The 15,794-nt window shown below is 43.0% G+C and overlaps 1 protein-coding gene across 1 annotated transcript in view; it reads right to left on the reverse strand.

Annotated features, from left to right (window-relative positions):
• The window catches only part of LOC140187004 (laminin subunit beta-4-like), a 166,801-nt gene that overhangs the window by 23,539 nt on the left and 127,468 nt on the right, over window positions 1-15,794 (reverse strand). The window contains exons 24-25 of the mRNA XM_072241865.1: window positions 14,438-14,807; window positions 4,158-4,309 (exon numbers count right to left, since the gene is read on the reverse strand). Coding sequence (XP_072097966.1) covers window positions 4,158-4,309; window positions 14,438-14,807 — 522 coding nt within the window. The remainder of the gene's footprint in view (window positions 1-4,157; window positions 4,310-14,437; window positions 14,808-15,794) is intronic.

The following is a 15,794-nucleotide window of genomic DNA, read 5'->3' on the forward strand; positions in this document are numbered from 1 at the left end:
ATATACAATATCCCAATCAATTAGCTAGGTTTGAAGTGATTCCTGACCTAGAGATGTATGTATTCTGCCTTTTGTTAGCTTCATGAAGTCAGCAGAAGAGAAAATATTAAACAAAAGAAGAGAATTCTTCCCCAAATAAAACAAACAGCTCAGGCAGTTTCCCAGTAAAGTTTATCACATTTACTTTGGTTTCATGGGTGAGAATTTGTGAGCAGTCTGTGGGTCCATAAAGACCCATTTACCTGAGAAAGAAATAGAAGCCGATAAATCAACAGGGTTTCTTCAGTCTGAGCAGCAGAGCTGTTAAGAATACTGTAAATATGTCAAATATCCATCTGCGGTTAATTTTCAATGCAGTCTGCGCAATGATAATGGTGCGGCATTTAGTCCTATAGGGATAGGTTCATCTTTGCAATCCACAGGAGCCTCCTACAGCCCTACATCATCTAACCCACACTGCATCTTCTTCTCTGCTCGCATTCTTTTTAAGTGGTTATTGCAACGTGGCTGTTGTAAATACAGCGTAGCTGCAGGTATGGTGCTGCAACCTAAATGAGGGCCTGGTTGGAGGTGAAAATGATCACAGATGATTAATTCCACATCTAATGCCCAAACCACACGCCTGAATACTGATAATAATTTGGCTGTTGAAAGTGAGAAAAAAGGGCCAAATGTACAAGGTTTTCATAATAAAACCAGGTTATGATTGCAGTGATGGAATTTATGTTTAATTTCGGAAACATACTGGTTTAGTTTTCACGTCAGCCTTAACACATTATTGAGTTATTGAGCTAAACTAAAAACGTGCTAGGATTGTGATGTACAAGTAAAGCACACCCATTGATTGCAGTTCAAAGTTTTCCATTAATCGTACTGTTCTTTGGCTGTAGTCCTAAAGTGGAGGGCCAATTATCATGGCTGACAGCAGTAAGCCTGAATTAAACGAATTAAAGTCTGCCTGCACTGTTCAAAGGGACATGCATTTCAGAAGATGTTGTTGCTCTCTGGTGTTCTACCACAAAAACTGATCTGGGAAACTGTCAAGAATGGAAAGGCTCTGTGGTTTTTGAACACTGCATGAGAGATTACAACAAAGGAGGTGGTAGGATGTCTTGTATATCAGGGGGTCTGTAGTCCCTCTAGGATGAATCAAAGGCAATAAGAGGTCAGTCTCCTCCTTTTGATCGAGGATGCCTTCCTTGCTCTCTGGTTCTCTGGGTTCTGAACCACTTAGTGAAGTCAGTCTGGGACTACAGACTCTGTCTGATGGCACAGGTGGAGTTTGGTCCTTTGTGAAAGGCATCTTGAGTCTATCCCTTCAGCTAGGAAAGTGCAGATTGAATCTCATTCTCTGGCATAAAGCAGATCAATGTCAAATGTGAAGCCACCTCCACCAGGAGCCAACAGCATTCAGCCAGTCTTGCAGCACCTTTGGGGTGAAACTATGAGGGGCTTTGGTCAGGAAAGGGTATATAGAAGTTAGGCCCAAGTGAGTGGAAAAAGAATGATTAGCTGGTATTTCTGTTCAACTTGGCAAGCATTGATTTAAAGAAAATGATCCAAATGCATACTTTCTGTTAGTTTTATTTCTTCATTGGTGCAAGGTCACGATCAATAACAGGAGACTGGTAAGTTTTGAGATTATGTTTGAATGAACATCTGAGTTTACGGTTATTGGTAGCAGAGTCAGGTCAGTTGGTCATTTGGTCTTTCTATAGCTGGAGGGACTTGATAAGCTCTTTAAGCAGTTAGGTTGCACAGTATACATCACAGCACCGTAAGTCATAAACCACAATTTTTTTCACCACATCAATAATCTGCTCTGTTCCATGGTGGAATTTTCCCATAGTTCAATGGTTCAATGGTTCCATTTAATGTCAGAGAATGTATATGGTATACAACCTGAAATTCTTACTCTTCACAGACATCCATGAAAACAGAAAACCCCAAAGGATGCATTTCAGAAAAACGTTAGCACAAGCAGCAGCAATGCATCAGCCGGCCCCCTCTCCCATCTCCTCACTTGTTCCAGCAGGAAGCAGCAGCCCCCCCCCCCGCAACACCCACCAAGCAAGCAATAGCAAAGCCTCCCAAAGAGACCAAGATCTGTCCATCAAAAACTACAGTCCATAACCCAGCACTTGGACATGCCATTGGCTGTCTCTCTCACTAGGTTGCTCCATGTCATTGGGCAATAGAGCCATGAGTGTTGTCAGAAGATAATACTTGTTGCCAAGCAGACATCATCTGATATGTTAAGGTGTCTTAAAAGCTAATACCACAGGAAATATTACAGAATGAAGGCATCTCATCTTCTCCAGACACATAGCATTGATCTGCACAGTATTTATGGATGGTGAGTGAGAGAACACAACGCCAGTTCTGATAAATCTGAAGGATGACAGGTGGACACTTTAAAGTGAAGAGTGCGCAGCCAACTACACTTGGCACTGTGGGGAAGCAACTTCTCTTGCAGAACCATCTCCTCAATGAGTCTGCTGCTGCTTGGGATGAAATAAGCCTTTCTTGTATAGGGAATGTCAGAGGCCTCACTCATGTCACTGTAGATGGAAAACTAGAAGATGCCATAAGCCCTTGCACGTGGAAGGATGCTGATGCTCACAGGAATGTAGCTATGGTGACCATTGGCAATGTAGTCATTGCTTCTCTGAGGTTTCTGGATTAGAGGGAACATATTTTAAGTTTAGATGACTCACACACCATTCTTCATCCCAGTTTAGGAGGAGAATTAGTCATCGAGCATCCTGAGCAGATGTGGCCTCTCAGCTTCCCCCCTCCCTGGAGCCAAGGAGGCTCAGGGGTGACCTTATAGACATTTATAAAATCATGAAGGACAGAGATAAGGCAGATGATGATAATTTTTTTCCCAGGGTAGGAAAGTCAAAAACAGAGGCTCATACTGAGAGGGGGATGACTTAAAGGGAACCTGAGGGGCAATGTTTTCACGCAGGGGGTGGGTTTACTGGAATGAGCTACCAGAAGAAGTTCTGCAATGTTTAAAAGATGTTAGGACACCTACATGGATAGGAAATATTCAGAACGATGTGGACCAAATGTGGACATTGAGCTTAGCTCAGGAATGCACCTTGGTCAGTGTGGATAAGTTTGGGCTGAATTGCCTGTTTCCATTCTGTGTTAATTTATGATGCCGGCTTTTCTGTTGCATAACGCAAACCATCCCGTTATGTGGTCCATTACAGGACAATCCATGAAAACTTTTGTTTCTCGTATAGATTTTGCTCTGAGAATTTCTTTCAATATTTGCTAATTTGCTCCCCTACAGTAACTCCTACCAATATTAATCAGACCCACTGACACAAAATTCCCTGATCAGAGCATTTCTTCCAACCCATGACCATTCCACAAATTCGCTCGATCACCCATCCTCGATCTATCCAGAAATATTTTTCCCTCACCACCCAATCTTCTGCAAATGCAGATCTGACTTTTTGGAACCACCCTCAGTTGGTGCTCACACTCCCCTCACATCGCCATTTCTGCTTCGATGTTTCCATTTGCACATCAAAGCTCTTTCAGTCACACGAAATCTAATGGATTAATTAATTATTAAGTTGCAGTGCGGAATAGGCCCTTCCAACACTTCGAGCTGCGCTGCCCAGCAATCCCCCAATTTAATCCTAGCCTAATCATGGGACAATTTACAATAACCAGTTAATCTACCAATCAGTACATCTTTGGACTGTGGGAGGAAACCAGAGCACCCGGAGGAAACCCACGCGCTCACAGGGAGAACATACAAACTCATTACAGACAGCAGCGGGAATTGAACTTTTAACAGGTGGTACTGTAAAGGACTGTGCTAACCACTACACTACCGTGCTGCTGCGTGTCTTGTGACTATTACATATTGCCAATAGGAGCCATGCAGAAAACACTGATAGTCATCCTCTTGTCTCTGAAGGACTCTAGTGCTGCTGTGGGAAGACTAGTTTTGTTCCCTGTTGTCAAAGAGCTAGAAAGAGATAATCTTTTCTCAAAGGTCTTTAAATGCCCAAATATCAAGCATAGCAATTACTTCAAGTGTGCTTTAACAAATCTTTATATGATCATCATTCTGATCAACCGATTCAGCCCTTGTTTGATATAGATGTCGGGTTAACATTTTTTCTACTTGCCGTTCACATTCCTTATTGCGGGCTTCTGTTTCAAGCGATTCAATTCCCCTTTGAGCTTGTCGACTTCCATATTAATATCATCGATAACTCCATTAAGCTCTTTTGTGTCTTTGGAAATATTCACATTTGGATCAATCTGCATTTGGGTTTTCCTGTACAATATTGAAATTGTGAGTATATATAATCAAAACTCTATGAGTTCTGTGTTACATTTACATCATCAGATTGTGGTTGGTATTTTGCGATTCTGTGTCCTTCTTTAGGGTTAAGTGGTTCCCAACCATTTTTATGCCATGGACCCCTACCATTAACCAAGGGGTCTGTGGACCCCGGGTTGGGAACCTCTGTTCTATAAATTTCTTTATATTCCTGTTAAGACTGTTTCCAACCACCATACGACCACACCCTTATCCTGCTCATTCCTCCAAAGATGTAGAAATTAGAGTTGTTATGATCAGAAATGATTTAATGTGCATTGGACAGTGATGAGATCTTCAACTGTTTTCTACCCTCTCCTAATCTGTCAGAAGGGCTGCCTGCAAAAGGCTTAAGGATGTTGTTACATATGGTTCTTGGGTTTTTATCCTTTATCTGAGGGTTTCTGTGCACTTTGCAATAGGCAAGAGCCCTTCAATGCCAATAAAAAATAATTTCAGGTCATATTTGGAGTTTGAGCTCAGAGTATAGCTGCGCGCTGGCCGGTGGAGCACTGCCAATAAGATTTGGCCTTAAGTGTTTGTGAAACTTAATGGTATTTGTATTGAGAGACACCAGAAGTTCCACTTGGAGCATTACCAGTAAAATTTGTGTAGTGTTTCAATAAAAGAGAACAAATTTTGTGAACTTAAAGTACTGTAACTGATGAACACAAGAAAGTCTGCAGATGCTGGAAATCCAAAGCAACACACACACAAGACGTTGGAAGAACTCAGCAGGTCAGGCAGCATCTATGGGGAGAAAAGAAACAGCCAACATTTCAGGCCGAGACACTTCCTCAGGACTGAGAAGGATGGGGGAAGGTACCAGAATAAAAAGGTGAGGGGAGGAGAAGGGAGTTAGCTGGAAGGTGATAGGTGAAGCCAGGCGAGTGGGGAAGGTCAAGGGCTGGAGATGAAAAACCTGATCGGAGAGGAGAGTGGACAATAGGAGGAGGAGAAGGAGGTGGGGACTCAGGGGAAGTAATAGGAAGGTGAGAAGAAGTAAAAGGTCCGATTGAGGAAGAGGTGGGGAGTTTGGGATTTGTTTATCAGAAGGAGAAATCGAGATTCATGCCATCAGGTTGGAGGGTACCCAAGTGAGGTGGATTTGCCAGGAGCAGGCCATTTTGAGGATGGTTCCATTGTGTAGAACTAGCCTCCAGTTTATGCGATCATTGCACAGTCATGATGTGGAGTTATGTGCTGTGATTCACTGTTACATTTTGGCTCTCAGATGTTTACAGCTGGTTCTTAGCAGGTGTTCATATATGGTATTTGCGTTCCACTGACAGAGAATCTATCATATGGTCTGTCAAGCAGATGGTGTGGAAATAAATTGGTCATATGTAGGGTGAAAATAACTTCAGTAAGCAAATACAATCAGTTTGTTCTTCATTAACTGTATCATAACATTTACCTGTTCTAATTAAAACTTATGCACTTTAAAACTGAGGTTTAAAATGAGCCAGGATTCTATATGTTTCTAAAACAAAGTACTGCAGATGCTGGAATCTGAAATAAAGCTGGAACATGCTACAATTAATCTTCAGGTCAGGCAGCACTGTTGAGCGAGAAACAGATTAAATGTCACTCTGCATTCAAATTAATTCACTCTGATGTTTAGATTGAGTTGAGAAAAATGCAGATAAATCTGTTTTCCATTTGAGGAATAAATAGCGTTTAAGGTAGTTTTATTTTCCATGGTTCTTTCTCAGCCTTAAAGAGTGTAAATAAAATCATTACAGGACACAAAACATAAAACTGAACTGCACAGGATCAATCCCTTCAGCCCAGCATGTCTGTGTTAATCATGTTGTCAGTCCGAACTAATCCCAGCTGCCTGTGCATGGTCTGTATCCCTCCATGTCCTGCCTGTTCATATTCTGATCTAAATGCCTCTTAAATGTTTCTGTCATGTCTACTTCTACCACCACCTCTGGCAGCACATTGCAGGTATCAATCATTCTTTGTTTAAAAAAGAACGTGTCTTGTGAACCACTTCTACACCCTTTCCAGAGGTTCCACACCTTTCCCGTAATGTGGCCACGAGAACCAGACTTCCTAACTCTTACACTTGACATACCAACTGACGAAGGCAGGTATCTTTACCAACCTGTCTACCTGTGTTGCCACTTACAGGAAGCTTTTGTTTTGCACTCCAAGATCCCTCTGTATATCAGTGTTCTTAGGAGCCCTGCCATTAACTGTGTGGTTTCTGCTTACATTTGACCTGTCTGACGAAAGACCAAGTTATCAGAAGATTGATGCTAATGAGAGAGATAAGTGAGACAATGGAGCAGCATTCAGACATTTTAATGAGAGACGAGATAGATTAACGAAAAGAGACACAGTTCCGAGTATTGACAGACCGGTTGCTTTGAACCTGAACTGTTTGAAGTTTGATGGACAGGCGATACCCCAGCAGGGGGATAAAAGGAACAGGTTCGCTAAGGCAAGACAGACACCACGAGATCACGAGATAACAAGACCCTAGAAGTGCGGTGTGTCCCCCCCACAAGTTGGTGGGAGTTTGGAGGTCTGGTCGCGGGACCGACCATAGACGCACAGGGTGAAAAGGTATGATCGGCAGGAACTTGGTGTGTGTGTCCGTCCTTGCCTGGGTGCCGGGTTCACCGCGGAAGAACGATCGTATCCGGAACGGAGGGGTCACAGTCGGTGACCTCAGAAGACATTAAAAAGGGCTTGCCCGAAAGCTAACTGCAGAGGAACATCAAGGTCTGTCTGAATTCGATTTTCATATCACCATTTGCTCTCTCTCTCTCTCTCTCTCTCTCTCCAATGGCACAACAGCGATTGCTGCGAACTGTACTGAGCTGAACTGAACTCTGTGTCACTTGAGACTGATCATTTTACCCCTAGACTGCGATAGAGCTTGATTGATTCCTATTATCCTAGTTCTGTGTACATGTGCGTTTTACCATTGCTAACCTGTTGCATTTATATCCTTACGATTAGAGTACTGTGTTACTTATTTCTTTAATGAAACTTTCTTAGTGCCAGTAATCCAGACTCCAACTAAGTGGTCCATTTCTGCTGGTTTGGCAACCCAGTTATGGGGTACGTAACATAAGTGGGGGCTCGTCCAGGATTTTGAACGCTAAACTTGGGACTGGGTAAATTGATTGGGTCAAAATTCCCGAAAGAAAGAAAGGGCAAACAGCAGAAATGGAGATTGAGGAATTTCTAAAGGCGCCGACCTTGGAGGCTTAGATGATGCCAGGAAATCAGAATTGGCAGCTGTGGCCAAACGGTTGAATCTTTTTAAGGGGAAGTCGACAATGAGGAGAGCGGAGATGCACAGAGCTATCATAGAGCATTATGTATCTAAAGGTGTGTTTCCCCAAGGGGAGCTGGAGGTGGTATCTATGGGAAAACCTGGTGCAGAAGCAGTACAGCTGCAGATTGAAAAATTGAGACTCGAGCACGAGTTCCGGGACAGGCAGTTGGAACGAGAAGCGAGAGAGAAACAGAGGGAAAGGGAAATTGAGCTGGAGAGGTTAAAGATGATGGCAGAGCAGGGGCCCATGCCGAACCAAGGTGGAGGGTTCAGGGCGACCCAGGAGGTTAGGCTGGTTCCCCCATTTGAGGAGACCAATGTTGATCGGTACTTTCTCCATTTTGAAAAAGTTGCTGCAAGTCAGGACTGACTGAGGGATAAGTGGGATGTTTTGCTTCAGAGAGTACTTAAAGGAAAAGCCCAACAAGCTTACTCGGCCTTGTCCGCAGAAGATGCCCAGAGGTATGATGTGGTGAAAGAGGCCATACTCAGGATTTATGAGTTGGTCCCGGAGGCATACCGGCAGAGGTTCTGGAATGCGAGGAAGCAGTGGGGCCGCACATATTTAGAGTTTGCCCGTGAGATGCAGATGTATTGTGAGCGTTGGTGCGCCTCGAAAGGGGTCAATGGGGATTATGACAGACTGCTACAGCTGATCCTGATTGAGCAGTTTAAAGGTTGTGTCCCTGAAGGTATGAGACCCTACCTAGATGAGAAAGAGGCAGACACCTTAGCCGCAAATGCTAAGTTAGCGGATGAGTACGCGTTGACACATAAAACGAAGTTTACCCCGAGTAAAGGCTACCAGAAGGGTAGTCAGGACGGTGGAGAGAGTCCGCCAGAAAAGTCAGAAAGTAAACCGGGGACTAGTGAGAAGGACAAGGTAGACCGGGAGCAGTTTGGTAGGAAGTCTCCTGGGGTCGTATGCTATAATTGTGGGAAAGTCGGACACTTTGCGTTCAGGTGCTTTCCCCCAAAGAAGGAGACGGGGAAAGGGAAAATGACAGTTCCGACTGGCTGTATTGTGCTAGTAAACAAACCGCTAGGGAAGAAGAGGTCTGATAAAGTTCAGGAAGGGCGCAAGAGGTTTATCTCGGCCAGATTGGTGTCAGTGAAGGAGGGGTTAAACCCAGTTCCAGTGCGGACCTGGAGAGACACTGGAGCTTGTCAGTCATTGATATTAAAGAGTGTTTTAGACTTTAGTTCAGAGACCGAGACTGGGAAAGTCAGGGTGATAAAAGGCATTGGGAAAGGGACTGAAGCAGTACCTTTGCACCAGATACACCTAAAAAGCGACTTGGTCTCCGGACCGGTCACGATCGGGGTGAGGCCCGAACTACCGATGGAAGACGTGGAAGTCTTACTTGGTAATGACCTTGCCGGCGGAGAGGTGTACCCAGCAGTGAGATTGACAAGCCAGCCTGCCAGCATTGAGGCCCCGCCCATGGACTCACAGGTTTATCCCGTTTGCGCAGTGACTCGGCGCATGTCCAGAAAGGCTGCCGAAGTGAATATAGATTGGGCTGAGACGTTTTTACCAGCCTTGTATCAGAAGGGGTTAGAAAGTGAGAAGCAGCGTAGTGAAACGGAAATTAAGGTAGACTTATCATTAGCAAGGAAGGAATTTGTACAGGCACAGGAGCGAGACGAGGAGCTGATGGTTTTGGCGGAGACAGCTCTCTCTGAAGCAGAATTAAAAAGGGAGCCAGTGGGCTATTATGTGAAGGAAGGAGTACTAAGGAGAGAATGGAGACCAAGTACCGTGCCCACAGATGAGGAATGGGGAGTGGTGCCAAAAATTTATGGGGATGAGATTCTTAACCTGGCCCACAAGATACCCCTCGGTGGACATTTTGGGGTGAGGAAAACAGTTGATCGAATCATGAAAGAGTTTTACTGGCCGCACAGGAGGAAGGATGCTATTGACTATTGTAGACGTGAACTAACACAATTACAGGCTATTAACATGTTAAAAGCTTACCACGATCAGAAAGCAGATCTAGTTGGTGTTATCATGAAAATTAATGAGGCTAGGGTGCCACCTGATAAGGGGAAGACCCATTTTGAAAAGGTAAGTGTGGTGCCGACCAGATAGGAGAACTCTATTGTGTTGGCCAATTTTGCTGATGAGTTCTGTCACTTGATCCCCGAACAAAGCGAGATGCCGATAAAGCCAATTAAACGGCATGCTCACGTATGTCTGGATGTCCCGAGGCGATACAAAGAGCCGGGACATGGTGTTGTTGTCACATCAGGTCAGCCTAGTGAGCAACACCCCTATAGGACGATTACTTCAGTGACAAAAGGGCGAAAGAATGCAGAAGCGTATATTGGTGATGTAGTAGTCTGGAGTAACACGTGGGAGGAGCTGTTTAAAAAGCTGTTTGAAGCCAGCCTGACAGTGAACCTCGCAAAAAGTGAATTCAGCCACTGAAAGATCACTTATCTGGGATTTGTGGGAAGACAGGGGCAGCTGGCGCTGATGCAGGCTAAGGTGCGGTCTATCTCTGAAGTTCCCACCCCGACAGACAAGAGAGCCCTGAGAAGGTTCTTGGAGATGGTGGGATATTATTGGAAGTTTTGCAAAAAAAACTTTGCAGATATTATCCTCCTTCTTACTAAGTTCTTGCTAAAGAATGTTAAGTTGGTGTGGGACGACCCTTGTTATCTGTGCCCAGGACGAAAACCACTGAGAAGTTACACTGATCACAACTCATTAGTGTTTTTGGCCACTATGAAGTTTGCTAAGTTGGAGCCTGGTCTTAGAGGATTATTAAAATAACATATATAAAAGGAACGGAAAGGTGATTGCTGACTGTCTGTCAAGGTGTTGACAACTTAAATTACTCTGTATTAGCCAAATAGCTGATGACCCTGTATATTTGTGTGTATCTAATAATGTATTCATGCCTATAATTTTTACCCCTGTAAAAATCCTTTGAAGGATAGGGGTGTGACGAAAAACCAAGTTATCAGAAGATTGATGCTAATGAGAGAGATAAGTGAGACAATGGAGCAGCATTCAGACATGTTAATAAGAGACGAGAGAGATTAACGAAAAGAGACACAGTTCCGAGTATTGACAGACCGGTTGCTTTGAGCCTGAACTGTTTGAAGTTTGATGGACAGGCGATACCCCAGCAGGGGGATAAAAGGAACAGGCTCGCTAAGGCAAGACAGACACCACGAGATCACGAGATAACGAGACCCTGGAAGTGCGGTATGCCCCCCCCCCACAAGTTGGTGGGAGTTTGGAGGTCTGGTCGCGGGACCGACCATAGATGCACAGGGTGAAAAGGTACGATCGGCGGGAACTTGGTGTGTGTGTCCGCCCTTGCCTGGGTGCCGGGTTCACCACGGAAGAACGATCGTATCCGGAACGGAGGGGTCACAGTCGGTGACCTCAGAAGACATTAAAAAGGGCTTGCCCGAAAGCTAACTGCAGAGGAACATCAAGGTCTGTCTGAATTCGATTTGCATATCATCATTCGCGCTCTCTCTCTCTCTCTCTCTCTCTCTCTCTCTCTCTCTCTCTCTCCAACGGCACAACAGTGATTGCTGCGAACTGTACTGAGCTGAACTGAACTCTGCATCACTTGAGACTGATCATTTTACCCCTAGACTGTGATAGAGCTTGATTGATTCCTATTATCCTACTTCTGTGTACATGTGTGCTTTATCATTGCTAACCCGTTGCATTTATATTCTTACGATTAGAGTACTGTGTTACTTATTTCTTTAATAAAACTTTCTTAGTGCCAGTAATCCAGACTCCAACTAAGTGGTCCATTTCTGCTGGTTTGGCAACCCAGTTACGGGGTACGTAACACCTGCCAAAGTGCAAAAGCTTACTTGTTCAGATTAAGTTCTGCCATTCCCTTGCCCACATTTCCAGTTGGTCTATGTCCTCATGACAATCTTTCTCACAGTCCAAAACCCTCCCTAGTTTTGTCTGAAAACTTGACAAATCAGCCTACCTACATTTTCATTCAAATCGTTTATCCTCTCAAACAACAGCAGTCCCAGTGTTGATCTTTGTGTGACACCATTGGTCACAGACCTGAAGCCAGAATAACACCCCTCCACCACTTTTCTCTGTCTTGTATGGCCAAACCAGTTTTGATTCCAATCTGCCAATTCTCCATGGATTCAATTTACCTTAATCTTCTGGATCTGTCTACAGTGAGGGATTTTGCTGATGTACTATGTACATGTACTGCTGATGTACTATGTATTGGACATTCACTGTCCTCAATCAGCTTCCTTACTTCCTCTAAAGCCTCAAACGAGTTTGAAAAACATGGCCTCCTCTACACATATCCCCAATACGTCTATGCTTTTCCAGGTGCAAATAGATTATATGCATGAATCTTCTCCAATAATTTGCCTACCTCTGATGTAAGGCTCACTGGCCTGTATTTTCATGGTTTGTCTTGATTGCTTTCTTAAACAGAGGAACAACACTGCCTGTACTCCAGTCCTCTGAGACACCACCTGCGTCTAGAGAGAATACAGAGATCTCTGTCAAAGCCCCAACAGTCTTCTCTTTAGTCTGTCTCAAAGATCTGAGGACTTATTCACTTTCTTCAAGAGTCCCAATACCTTCCCCTTCTTGATATTAACATGCCCTAGAACATCAGAACACTGTTCATGATCTTACAATCTTTAATGCCTTATTCCTCGCTGAATTCTAGGGTAGAGATTCTACAATTTTGCACACTGTACCTTTATAGTTAGTTGTTTTATGGGCATATTTTTTCATTGAGCCATCTGTACTTGATGAAAAGTTTTCTCTTTGGAAAGATAGAACAGGCTTAAAGGCTAAAAGAACATAAAACATAAGATATAGGAGCAGAATTAACTCATTTGGCCCATCGAGTCTGCTCTGCCATTCAATCATGACTGATTTACTTTTCTCAAACCCATTTTCCTGCAATCTCACCATAACCCTTGATGTCCTCACCAATCAACAACCTATCAGTCTCTGCCTTAATTATACCTAATGACTTGACCTCTTCAACCCCCTCCGGCAAACACTTGTTCAAAGGAATCATAATCCTTTGAATGTGTCTTGTGAATGTTGTCTTCGCTCTTTTGGGTACTATTGATACTGACCCTAAGTTTGTGGTTCCTCATGGGGATGCCTAGAAAATTATTTAGATCAAGTTGGCATATCAATGTGGGACCCTTTCTTCCATCAAATAGGCTGTCGTGGCTGCATTCACTAGTCAGGGGTGTTCTCTCAAGCTCAAGATAAGGAAATTAATGGCTGGGGCTCTCGTACAATGGATTTGCATCATTTTAGAAACAGGTTTCCCCTTCTGCCACCAGATTTCTGATTGGTCCATGAACACACCAATACCATATCATCCTGGCGAAGGGTCTCAGCCCGAAACGTCGACTGTACCTCTTCCTAGAGATGCTGCCTGGCCTGCTGCGTTCACCAGCAACTTTGATATGTGTTACCATATCGTTATTCCTCTTTTGCTTTATTTTGTATGTTCTTATTTCTTATTGTACCTTAATATTACTTTTTTGCACACTACTGCTGCCACAAAACAATAAATTTCATGACATATGTCAGTGATAATAGACCTGATTCTATTCTACTCTTGTATTATGCTGTCACCATCAGCCCTGTTTGGGATAGTCAGTGCTTCACGTTTTATTAGGAGTTGGCAAGACCTAGAGCACTGACTACCTCAACCAGGTTAATAGTGCCACCATTGTCCGTGAGCCTTGTTTGGGTCTCAACTTAATTTGTGGATCTTCCAACATGAAGTACCGGAAACAGCAAGGGTTTCTGATGTATGGTATTGACGCAAAATTAATCAGTTCCAAAATAAAAACAAAAGGAATTTAATGTTAAACAACTATATTGACCCAGTAATAGGTTCATATTTCCAATGGTTTACTTATGGAAAGATACAACTGTAATCTATAATCTGAATGGATTATGACAGATTGTGTAAAATATCTGCTAGAGGGCAAGGTTTGACTTAATAGATCATCAGAAAATGTGAGAGGAACATTCAGGTCAGGCAGCAGCTGTGGTAAGAGAAACAGAATATTTGGGTTGAGTTGTTTTCCGAGCTTGGCAATCTATTTGCAAATGTTTTGTTACCATATGAGGAGACATCATCAGTACACTGTTCATTTGTGGCGTGCCCTCCGAATGCTTGGCCTTATATACTTATCAATCAGCTGACTGGTCGTCATTACAGAAACTCAATTAGGGAGTGGGAACCCATTGCTGATTGGCTGTGTGGCAAACTCTGTGTGTTGTGGCCTGGAATTTTGCCTGCATTGGCAAATACTGTACGCTCGAGGCCTACATGTCTGTTTACAGAATTGTTTGCGGAAAACATGCTTCGAGGAATTCTCTTGCATGCTGCGTGTTTGTTTCCAAAGGTCTTCTGTTTCCCTTTCTACAGAAGCTGCTTGACATGCTGCACATTTCCAGTATTTTCTGTTTTTTCATTTCAGAATTTTATCATCTGAAGTTTTTGATTTTCATCACTATATTATTGCCTGATAATAAACAGGATTCTTACCAGGACATCTGAAGTATTTAACAGATGTGATGATGTTAATGAGAGATCATTTTATATGTTGTATCCCAATCAAAAAGGTGACTGGACTGAGGCTGTCAGAAGACAAACCAATGCATACATTCCTCATTGTTCACAAAAGCAAACCATAATGCTTCTTATTTGCAGTTAGGTTTAGGGGAGTATTTCAACTGGATGGTGTATTGAATGAAAATTAAAATGTTGGTGAATTACCTGATCTTTTCAAAATAATCCTTTGTCTTTTCAAATGCTTCAGGGGAAGCAACTGAGCTGTTCAGAATTTTGGCAACTTCAGCAATTTTCTTTTCGAGTTTTTCAAACTGTTTGTCATAGGAAGGTCCTAGTTTGTTGCTGTGTGCTATGCTCTTGTTGGAAAGTCCTTCTATTACTGGGATGAGGCCACAAATCTCTTCATCCAGCAGGTTAAAGCATGGGTGACACTGTGCGCATGTTGGAAACTCTTTGCAGTAACCCCAGGCACATTTGTTACAGTGTTTTCCTGTTACCCCTTCACGACAGTTACAGATTCCTGTTGTCTTGTTGCATGCAGGCCTTTTTGTACCTCCAAAGTTGCAGTTACATGCTGCCAGGAAACAGTGAAACAGTGGTCAATATATAAAAAAAACAGTTTGTAAAAAGCCTCTGAATAATGCCACATAACTGTAGAGTATTGAGTATTTACCATGAAACTTCAAAATCTACCTTTTCAAATTGGTGAAGCACGTTTAGCTTGGACAATTAAAATTGCAAACAAACATTACTTGTTAATGGCCACAATATGTTTAATCAATTTGACCAACTGTATTTTTTTTGGAATATTTTACAATTTTTAATTTCTAATATCACTCAGCAACAATTTTACCTTACATGTTTACCAAGATACAATACTGATATTTTTCAAATGAGTAAAAAAGTACTTTTTCTATCCTTAAAAAATTGCATTTGAACATAATAAATGAAAGGAATGAACCTGTGAGTGACACCACATGGAATAATTTGAGGGTATGGTGAATGGAATACAAGACAAGTCAAGAACCAACAGCATACACAAAATGCTGGAGGAACCCTGCAGGCCAAGCAGCATCTATGGTAAAGAGGAAACAGTCAACGCTTCGAGCTGAGATCTTTCATCAGAACTCCTGAGTCCTTTCATGAGTCTGATGAAGGGTCTTGGCCCGAAACATTGACTGTTTACTCTTTTCCATAGATGCTGCATGGCCTGCTGAGTTCCTCCAGCATTTTGTGTGTGTTGCTTTGGATTTGCAGATTTTCTTGTGTTTGTCGGGAACAAGTAGGGTGGCATTCATTATCTGGCTCTCATGGAATTCAGGTATAACCGTGCTCGTGCCAAGTACCTATCTCTACTAATCCCACTATACTGTGGCCTACTATACGGTGGCATAGTACATCAATGAAATTTCTAAGAAAAGCAACTTCTTTCACCATAAAGATACTGAGCATGACCATGTCCATGTGTTGGTGCTGGTCTGGATCATCACTCTGGAGGAATGGTTCTGGAGTGAGTACCATCTGCAAACTAACCATGCTGAAAACAATTCATGCCAAATGC

This window comes from Mobula birostris, chromosome 23, assembly GCF_030028105.1.
Source record: "Mobula birostris isolate sMobBir1 chromosome 23, sMobBir1.hap1, whole genome shotgun sequence".
Classification (NCBI taxonomy): domain Eukaryota; kingdom Metazoa; phylum Chordata; class Chondrichthyes; order Myliobatiformes; family Myliobatidae; genus Mobula; species Mobula birostris.